Source organism: Triticum aestivum, chromosome 1D (assembly GCF_018294505.1).
Source record: "Triticum aestivum cultivar Chinese Spring chromosome 1D, IWGSC CS RefSeq v2.1, whole genome shotgun sequence".
Classification (NCBI taxonomy): Eukaryota; Viridiplantae; Streptophyta; class Magnoliopsida; order Poales; family Poaceae; genus Triticum; species Triticum aestivum.
The window spans coordinates 61,840,841-61,851,452 of NC_057796.1; the positions used below are offsets into that span (position 1 = coordinate 61,840,841).

At 43.6% G+C, this 10,612-nt stretch overlaps 2 protein-coding genes across 2 annotated transcripts; both read right to left on the reverse strand.

Moving 5' to 3' along the window:
- Positions 1 to 202: 202 nt before the first annotated feature.
- Positions 203 to 3,059, reverse strand: LOC123165272 (protein Rf1, mitochondrial). The gene is made up of 2 exons (XM_044582904.1): positions 860 to 3,059; positions 203 to 765 (listed from the first exon to the last, which is right to left on the reverse strand). The coding sequence occupies exon 1, from the start codon at positions 2,463 to 2,465 to the stop codon at positions 1,374 to 1,376; it is 1,092 nt and encodes a 363-aa protein (XP_044438839.1). The 5' UTR covers positions 2,466 to 3,059; the 3' UTR covers positions 203 to 765; positions 860 to 1,373.
- Positions 3,060 to 4,312: 1,253 nt separating this feature from the next.
- Positions 4,313 to 8,931, reverse strand: LOC123157848 (protein Rf1, mitochondrial). Its single transcript, XM_044576038.1, has 4 exons — positions 8,923 to 8,931; positions 6,211 to 8,739; positions 4,680 to 5,858; positions 4,313 to 4,609 (listed from the first exon to the last, which is right to left on the reverse strand). The coding sequence occupies exons 1-2, from the start codon at positions 8,929 to 8,931 to the stop codon at positions 6,319 to 6,321; spliced, it is 2,430 nt and encodes an 809-aa protein (XP_044431973.1). The 3' UTR covers positions 4,313 to 4,609; positions 4,680 to 5,858; positions 6,211 to 6,318.
- Positions 8,932 to 10,612: the final 1,681 nt, after the last annotated feature.

Consider the following 10,612-nt stretch of genomic DNA (forward strand, 5'->3'; position numbering starts at 1 on the left):
AAAAGAAAAAAGTTAGAAAAAAAAACTCAAACATAGACTACCACCATTTCAGCAGTGCTCCTTCATTTTCGAAGGGCGTGACACCAATTTCGAGGCACACAGCCTTGCTAGACATGCTTTCGGTTTGGAGTTTGGCCGGCATCTTTGGCTGTTGAACCCTCTAAATCTCTCTTGTATTCCCATAAACATTATTGACTCATAAAAAGTGTGTTTAGACTAAAAAAAATTGTCCAAAAGCACACAGACTTGCCAATTCCTGCAGAGTGGAAAAGAACATGGCCTTCAAAAATCTCTTAAGCAAAGAAGATTTTACTAAAACCTGCAATCCATGTACAAGACATACAAGAGTTTACATAAAAGAGGGGCCAATTTAACTAGTTAGAATGCAAAGTTTGAGCTACCATATATGTAGGGATTGTGTCTTGTCTTAATTTCCAGGGAGCTAGTCTTGACAGGAATGGTTCCAGCTCACGTTCCCAGATGATTGAGAAAAGCCCAAGCAAAGACTCGGAAGCATTCTTGGTGGAGTATAACAGGAAAACAAAAATGTCTACACAGAATCTTGGTCATGCATGTGAAGAGTAAATCAAAGGAGTATTAGCAGTCACTCCAGTTGGTACCAAACAAAGCCTGAAACAATTCTCAGAATACCCCAAACCAGATTAAGATCATCAGTGAACTGTAACAAACACAAACTTGTCCAAAACATCTTCACAGAGCCGAAGCAGAGTGTTGCCAGCCCGATTGATGCCAGTCCAGCAAGATCTGAAGAGATGATGAAGATTTTTCTTCTCAGTGTGGATCAACTTGACAAAACGAATAAAGTTGAGGAATATAAATTTGAGTGTCAGGTTATTACATCATGTTTTGTGCTGCTCCTCTGCCTTTGCTCTCACTCTGATCCCCAGTCTATGCTGTAAAACAACTGCCTTTCAAGTTGTAAAAGAGAAAATAGAAGTCGCGGCGGTGGAACATTTAGGGCACCAAAACCGGACAGGACTGTACACGTGCATAGGAGAAAGTGACTGTTCTAGAGATATTATAAAATCCTGGGTGGTTGGAACAAACCATGCTAGAAAAGCTAGAATTGGTGTTCATTGTGCTTCTTATGGAAAGAGCACCATATCTATACCTTCCCAGTTCAATCAGAAGCCATTATCCCTAAATGCAACCAATTCTGCTAGACTATGTGGTTCACCTTTCCACGCGCAAAGAAGCTTAAAAGATACCCAGATATGAACTGAATCTAAAAAATGAATGACCGGTTTTCCACAAGCAACTAATTTGCATTTACTATACCAGCAAGAGACCCAGATGGCATTGGAATAAATCAACTGTACCTTCCAAGGAGATATACACATCCAATGAATCAACTACTCAACTGTGCTGACTCCGAAAAATTCATACCTTGCAGGGAGTGATCTTATTTGCTCATGATATTTGCCTTCTCTTGAAAATAGATGCATCATCAACAAACCAGTTGAAGCTTCAAGTGAAATGCACTTCCCATCAACTTTAGACAAATAATTTCCAGCCTTGACTATCTCACCTTTTTCTAGCAACATTCTGATGATATCATTTAACAGAACGGAGCTGGGAGCATAACCACTCGTCTCCATTGATGAAAACATATGATCAGCTTCTTCCATTGATCCTTCTTTTACAATACTTGTTATCATTATTCTGTAAGTAGAAGCATTAGGTACCAATCCATTGGCAGATATTGCAGCAAACAAAATGTTAGCTTCTTCTCTTCTTTGAACCCTGTACATTGCATCAATCATGGTATTGAATATTGTAATATCGAACTTCACATTCACTGCACCTAATTTGCGGAACAGTATGATTGCTTCCTCAGTGCAATTATTCCTACAAAGTTCTCCAAGAATTATACTGTATGTGGAAATGCTCACTGTTGTTCCAGTTTCAATCATCTGATGGGCAAACTCAGCAGCTTCCTTGCTTCTTCCATGGTTGCAAAGGGAGGCCACGAACAAGTTGCGAGTAACATCGTCTAGTATAAGACCCCTACTTGTCGTTTCTCTAAATATTTTTACTGCCTCTTTCAACCAGCCCAAAGTGGAATAACCCTGGATCATATACTTATAGGTCACGTTGTTGGGTCGAACACCATGATTGACCATATGCCGAAGGAACGACTCTGCCTTGTCCATTGCTCTTGCCTTGCACAGCGCATCAATTACTGAGGTGTATGTCACCACATTAGGCTTAACTCCTTGCTGCACCATTTCATCGAACAGATCGCATGCCTGGCTTACTTTGCCTTCCTTACAGAAGCCATGGATGAACGTGCTATATGCCACCACGTTCGGGGCGCACCCACCTCCTTCTTTCGACATCATCTGGAGCAGGTCGAGCGCTCGTTGGCTCCTGCTATCGTCACACAAGACCTTCAGAACGACGGAGTACGACAAGGCATCAGGCACACAGCCGAGTTCAGACATCCTATGGAGCAGCACGCTGACAGCCTCGTCTGCCCGTTTTGCGAGGCAGAAGCACTTGATGAGAGCGTATGCGTCGACACCGTCTGTCCTCAGGCCCGTCCTGAGGAGGCGGCCGAAGAAGGCAAGCCCCAGTCAGGGCGACGCGCGCGGCAGCAGCAGCCCATGAGGATGCCGTAGGTGTGGACTGTAAGAGGCGACGCATGTGGGCTGGATTCTCGGCACAGGCGGTTGAAGAGAGACACGGCGAGGGCGGGGCTGTCTGTGCAGGCGGCGGAGGCTGGAGCACGGGCAAGGGCGGCGAGGAAGCCGTTCAGGGCTTGGCCAGGGACCGGGGTTGCCTGCTGCAGCAATTCGTCGAACAGGTGGCCTGCGTCTGCCGGGCTGAGCGTCCCGGCGCGGACGCTCTCCGTGGCCACGGCGAGGGCAGCGCTGGGATCCCAGAAGCGTGAGGGCGCAGAGGTGGGGGCGGAGGAGAGGCGGCGGAGGAGGCGCGGCATGGGCGTGGAGGAGTGGAAGCGAGGCATCACTGCCATGGACACCGTGTTTGGTGCTGCGGAGTGGCTGAGCGTTTTCCTTTTTGGACTTACAGCACCTACAGACAAATACACCCCCTCAAACGCCCGCGGGCACGTCCACAGATAATGACCGGGCACGCCTCAAATTTTACTTTGCATCCGACCATATCATATTAAATTATCAAAGACATGCAAACTAAAATAAACCTACGTACTACGTCGATCAACTAGCTACTCGTCGTCGGAGATGTCGACGATCTCTGTGCCCGGCTCCAGCAGCATGGGTGGCAGCCGCAGCTCCGGCTCCTCCGGCGCCTCCAGCTACTCCGCTTCGGCCTCCTCCGCCTCTATCTCCGCGTCGAGCTCGTCGAAGAGCGCGTCGATCTCCGCCTGCTGCCGCCGGAGGAACGCCCGGTTGGCCTCCACATAGGCCTCATCCTGGATGGACTCCAGGATGGCCTGCTGCTTGGCCATCTCGTCGGACTGGGCGACGGCGAACTCCACCTCCGCCTTCTTCATGTTGAAGGCCGGCACCTGCTGGTTCGGCTCCTCCGCCTCCTCCTCGTCCTACACCTCCATCGGAACCATCTTCTCCTCCTCCTTCTTCGGCTCTGGCGAGTTCGGAGGCAGCCAGACATAGTACATGACCTTGCTTTGGACCATGGTGGAGTGCCGAAGCGTGGACAGAGCGCCAGAGCGGGAGAGGGAGGAGGTGGATGGGCTCGGACTGGCGGCGCGGAGAAGGGGAGGGGGTTGGGTTAGGGTTGCGGGACGCCGACCGACTTAAATAGCCGGATTTCGTCTTGGGCGACAAGCCGGAGCGGCGCCACGCGGCGTTCACACCGCGGCGACGGACGCGTCGTCCGTCGGATCGCCGGGTTTCCGGGTGTTTCCGTGTGGGCCACGCCGTCAGGCCAACGTGGCGGGCGTGCCCGGACACCCCCATATCCGCCCCATATTTGGACTGGATATGGGGGTGCCGGTCAGCCCAGGCATTTGAGGACCGTTTGAGGGGCCATCCGGGTCACTGTAAACTTCTTGTATGGGGCGTAGTGTTTTCACGAAATTTTCAACAAAATCAAAGGGTGGGCAGCAAACCAAACCATCACGCCTAAATCAAGGGTGGATTATGTAGCACTAGAGGATGGGCCTACGCTTGGTTAAGTTTCTGCAACACAAACAATTCAACTAGTACTGTCAAAAAATAAATTCAACTCACGAGGAGCCAGCAAGGTTTCTAATTTTTAAAATCATCACATGTAGTGGAAGTTGTGGCATCCTCCTTTGTTAGTGGTCTTCAGGTTGCACTAACAACTTTTTCGAGGAAACATATTGGCTTAGAATCCCTCGACGCATGAATATTGCGACTGAACATTTTTTTCTTTGTTTACCATCTGCCCCGAACAATCTTCATACAGCCCCCACAAAAAAGTAAAGAACAATCTCTCATACAGCCCCCACAAAAAAAGTAAAGAACAATCTTCATACAGGGAAATGATCCTCCCTAGGACACCTGCCTTCTCAAATTGAAATGTTCATCAACACCACAGGATCATCCTCATATAAATGGTTTATGCCAAGAGCAGTAGCACACTAGTGAACGCCATCAATGGATCTAGCTGCATTCACCTAATTAATAAACACGGACAGGCCCTCAGCATAGATGATAGCTATGGAGATAACGGTTTTAGCATCATACCTTTGATGAAGCTCCACTCTACCCAGTCTTACGCGTTGTTCAGATCAAGCTTGACCCCAGCCAACAATTCTTTTCCCTTCCTCTTACCCCTAATATGCCGTGTGAACTCAAAAGACAGGAGGATGTTGTTTGTCATCAATCTTCCCCATCTTCCTGATAAGAAGGCACTCTGAATTAGTTCAGGTATAAAACTAATTCCGGGAGATTCACCAAAACCTTGGAGATAATTTTATAAGGAACGATAAATGAGATTATGGGCTGAACTCTCCTTTAATCTCATCGGATTTTTGACTATCGGGGTGAGGATCACCATTGCTTCCCCATACGGATAACGTATCTGTTTTCAGAAAATTCAGTACCACATCCTTAACTCGCTGCCCAAAAAGATCCCATAATGTCTTGTAAAAAATAGCTTACGGCATTCCATGATACAATTAAGAGCATCTTTTATTTGTTCCTCACTATTAGGATGCCAGCAGCATGTGTTTCATCTCATGTGTTATCCTTGACTCAATAGCATTTGGCAGCTCTAGCTATCTGGAACCTGCATGGGAAGTGAAATGGCCTTTCTAGTAGTTACTACCAAGAGATTTTCACTACAAGAGAAATGACCATTTTAACATCACCTTTCAGCTTTTCAAAATTTGTTAGTTTTCATCCTCTCTGAAAAACAGGAAAGAAGTATGAAATACTCCGATTTCCTTGTACAGCAAATCATTGTGAGCATACTGTTCCCAGTACAGGTTATGCTGATCCTTAGGTCTCTCCAACTTGTACTTTAGTAGTTGTTTACGAGAGCTTAGCAATGTTGTGCGCGTATTCTTCTTTAGCACTTTCCTGGCATAGAACATGCACATAGAGCATAGAGGCAACATCAATGTGAACCTCCATTCCTCCAAAACCACAGACCAAAAATACATGAGCTAGGAACACAAGACTTTTTATCAGGGTGCATCATCTATTCTGGAAGTGATACCTACAATTAATATTTGAGGTTGGTACATCATAACCCTTCGTGATGGTGTTACCCAAATAAAAATACTCCATGGCAGTACGAGATTACAACAATATTACTTGGAGGAATCTTCAGACATTGGATGGAATTGTGCAGGCATATGTCTAGTACTCCGTATTTCATTTCAGATGCATCAGGCTATTAACAATGATGCAAATCCCATCCTAAAACATGAAAAACAATAACAATTAGTATTCATCACATTTTATATGCTAAACGCTCATTGCTTACTCATCATGTAAAGTGCACTATGTAAATGGTACTAGAATTACAATTGTAGTGGGTTTAGCCTAGCATAGTCATGTAGTTAGTTATTTCGATAATCATAATGCACATGTTGGATACTTGTATATCATGTAGTGTGGTGCCTAATTTGCAAGGGAAACAGAAGTTTAAGAATTACACAGTTTATGGTTTGCAGTTGAATAACAAATTAAGAAATTGGATGATTGAACAACTCTATTAATTAATATATAACAAGAAAACAAAAATGAACTGAATGAAGGAATGACTGACCGATTTTCTACAAGCAAGTAATCGGAATTCCTTAACCCAACAAGAGGGCCTGATGGCACACAATAACTGAACTGTGCCTTCTGAGGAGTTATGCCCAAACACAATGCACTACTCAACTGTAGCTCCACCAAAAAATGGATACTTTACAGGGAGCAATTTTATTTTCTCCCTATATTTGCCTTCCCTTGAAAAGAGACGTATCAGCAGCGAAGTAGTTGAAGCTTCAAGTGAGATGCTCTTGCCATCAACTCTAGACATATAATTTCCAGCCTTGACGACCTCACCTTGTTCCAATAATATTCTGATGATATCATTAATAAGACGAGAGTCCGGAGCACAACAGCTCTTCTCCATTGATGAGAGCATGTTTTCAGCTTCTTCCACTAATCCTTCTTTTAGAAGATTTGTTATCATTGTGCGGTAGGTAGAAGCATTAGGTACCAATCCACTGGCCGATATTGAAGCAAACAAATCATTAGCTTCTTCTCTTCTTTGAACCTTAAACATTGCATTGATCATGGTATTGAGTATTGCAACATCCAATTTTATATTCATTGCACGTACTTTCTGGAACAGCGTGATTGCTTCATCGGCGCAATTATTTCTACAAAGTCCTTCAAGAATTATAGCGTATATTGAAAGGCTCACTGTTGTTCCACTTTCAATCATCTCATGGATCATTTTCTTCGCAGAAGCAGTTCTCCCAGCACGAAACAACCCATTTAGTAAGGTGCCATGTGTAGCAGTTGTAGGTTTAATTTTGTTATGCATCATTTCGCTGAATAGTGTCAACCCATCATCAATCCTTCCATTTCTAGAATAGCCATCAAGAAGGGTAGTATATGTATAAACATCAGGCTCGATGCCAGCCGATACCATGGCATCAAGTACTTTGAATGCTTTATCCATCTTGCCAACTAAACAATATCCGTCAATCAGTGAAGTAAATGTAATGACGTCAGGCCTCTCACCAATGTTTATAGCCAAGTCGAAGATACTGTGTGCATCTGTAACTCTTCCTTCTTTGCATAGACTGTTTATTACTGAGCTGAAGAACACAATGTTTGGACGAGGCATACCTTTGTTCATCATTTCAGAAACCAGTTCCTTCACTTTCCCCAAATCACCATGTGTACAGAAGCCCTGAATTAGGGATGTATAAATAGCCACGTCCGGTTGTAATCCCGTAGCAATCATCTTATTTAATTTGCCCATTGCATCAGACAGCCTACCCATTCTGCAAAGTGCAGCTATTACAGTTGCATAGGTGCATACATTCGGACTCACTCCTTGTTCCCGCATTTTGGTAAATATGAGCATAGCTTCATGCATCATTCCACATTTAGCATATGCATCAATTAATATGTTGAAAACATTGCAGTCAGCTACAATACCATTGCCTTCCATTGAATTAAAGAGATTAATCATATCAGCTAAGCATCCTTCGGTAGCATACCCGTGAAGAAGAGTAGAGTACACGATGATATTAGGTTTGAGGCCCTTGGAGGTCATGGAGTCAAAAAATTCTGCAGCTTCTTTGCTTCTTCCATTCTTGCAAAGGGAGTACATGAATGAGTTCCATGTATACATATTTGGTCGAACACCATTATCAACCATCTGCTGAAGGACCAGCTTTGCCTTGTCCATTGCCCTGACCTTGCACAAGGCATCAATAATCGAGCTATATGTCACCACATTAGGCACAATCCCTTGCTGCATCATTTCATGGAACAGATCGCATGCCTTGCTTACTTCCCCTTCCTTAAAGAAGCCGTGGATGACCGTGCTATATGCCACCACATTGAAGGAGCAGGCACCTCCTTCTTTCCTCACCATCTGGAGCAAGTCGAGCGCTTGCTGGCTCCTGCTATCGTCACATAAGCTCTTAAGTACTATAGAGTATGAGATGACATTAGGCACACATCCGAACTCGGACATCCTATGAAGCAGCATGTTGACAGCCTCATCCGTCCGTTTTGCGTGGCAGAGGCACTTGAGGAGGTTGCTGGCGACGATCTGGTCTGCCTTGAGGCCCGTCCTGAGGAAGCGGCCGAAGAAAGCAAGGCCTAGGTTCGGGCGGCATGCACGGCAGCAGCTGTCCATGAGGATGCTGTAGGTGCAGACTGTGGGCGGCGCCACCCGCGGTCCTGCTTCTTCTCGGCAGACGCGGTTGAAGAGGGCGAGAGCAAGGGAGGGTCCATCTCTGAGAGCAGCGGAGGACGGAGCACGGGCGAGCGCGGCAAGGAAGCCGTTGAGGGAGCGGTAGGGGACCGGGTTGGCCTGCAGTAGCAATTCGTCGAACAGGTGGTGTGCGTCTTCAGGGCTGAGCGTCCCGGCGCGGACGCGCTCCGTGGCCGCGGCAAAGGCGGCTCGGGGGTCCCAGCGGCGTGAAGGCGACGAGGTGGAGGAGGAGGAGAGGCGGCGGCGGCGGAGGAGAGGAGGCGGAGCATGGGCGTGGTGGGGTAGAGGCGAGGCATGGGACGGGCACGGCCTTCGTGTTCGCGCTGGTGGAATGGTGAGGAGTCTTTGCTGTAACAAATCGGAAGCGGGTAAAATGGCCTCCTCATGTGATTTTTTTTATTTCTCATACAATGAAATCCGTCTTTTAAATTAAACAAAAAGATTAGCAAATAAACATACTCCTACGCTTATGTGGGTGCCTAATCACTCATCGAACATTTCTTTTACATGTCATCCCAAATGAGTTTCTACTTTCGACATTGCTGATAATAGTCCTTATTTACACATCGTAAATCGTAATATGAATATCATCATTGATGTCTGTTTTGAGCACTCAAAATTTTGAATTGGCGTAGCATGTACTAATTATCATTTATGATTGAACTGAAAAATTAACATGAACATTTAAAGTACTTTTCGTGTGAGAAATGTCTAAGTGCAACTATGATAATCTATCGGTTGTAGTTTTTTGCAATGTTTAGGCATGACTATGTAGATCAAACTGATGTGATCTGTTTAGATAATAAATGGATGTAATAATGTGATTAGTGTAAGTATATTTTGCGCGTTTAATGATTAAAATCTATTATTATTATATACTAAAGCACAATCTAGAGAGAAAAAAAAATAGAGAGGTTGGCTAGAAAATACCACAAAGAGTAAAACATATGGTTGTAGTGCTTGTGGACCGTTAACTGTAAAACGACAATCAAGGGGTTAGATCTAACTCATAAGAGGAAACGCATTGCTAGCATGATTTGGACATTACGTAGATTTAACATGTATGATCAGTTAAGACACTTATTTTGGGACGGAGGGAGTATATGATAATGTAGATCTAAAGGTTATGAAATTATTAGACACAATTAAGAGAATCTATAGAATGTGATTATGTAGATCTAACAAGTACAACCGATTTAGGTGAGATTACGCAGATCTAGCAATTGTGATCTACTAATAGAGAGATGATTGATCGGCATGTGTTTTTGTCTATGAGAATTTCTGGCACATCTCTCTATTTTTTTACCGTACTGTGGTTTTAGTATTTAATAATAGATAGATAAATTATTAAAACCTATTGACCATATTTATTAATCACATTGAGGTTCATCGGACAGATGGTTAGATGTTTTGCCTTTTTTTGGTCTAGAAAGTGGAGTGTCGTAGTTTTACGTGATATTAAATTAATATGAAATTATGTTCCATTTGAATATATAACATTCATACCGAGATAATTTTTTTAGTTGCAAGCTGTTGTGGGATCTGGTTGTAGTTTTATGTGATATGATTTCTTTTTTTTTTACATTTTTAGAGTGAAAAACGTCATGGAAAACTCATATTGCACCATTTTCAACTTTTTTTTATAAAAGTGGGGCATTGTATGAAAACAATACATAATAATGTATTAAATTTGTTCAATAAAAATGGTATAATGGATAGACCAAATGAAAACTTTAGTCACAAGCCATAGTAATAGTTAGATGTTTTTTTTGTGTGCAAAGACGACGTGTTGTAGTTTTATGTGAATATGATATGAGTATTAAATAGGAAATTATGTTCCACTCAAAATACATTCATGATGTCAAAAGAATATTTTGTTGCAAGTTGTCAAATGTAGCCGTGTGTCATTTTATGTGGAATGAAACTAATACTAAATATATTTATGATACATAATATAATTGACGGGCAAAAAAATAGGTCGCATGCTATAGCTAGTTGGTTGCCAAAGTTATTTTACATGAAATGCTAAAGCATGAAGGATTAACGTTGAATATACTGTGATGGCGTGAGAAAGTATTAGATGCCGAGATAAATACATGAAAATATCTTGAGTTTTCATATATGACAAGGATTCCTAGTTCGTTTATGATCGGGTAATAGATATTTGTAGATCAAGGATGGGAGACATCTATAACTAATTATGAATATCTAAGAGCTATAT

Excerpts from the sequence above, each read along its gene's own strand:
- LOC123165272 (XM_044582904.1), bottom strand. The coding sequence starts at position 2,465 with ATGTCTGAACTCGGCTGTGTGCCTGATGCCTTGTCGTACTCCGTCGTT.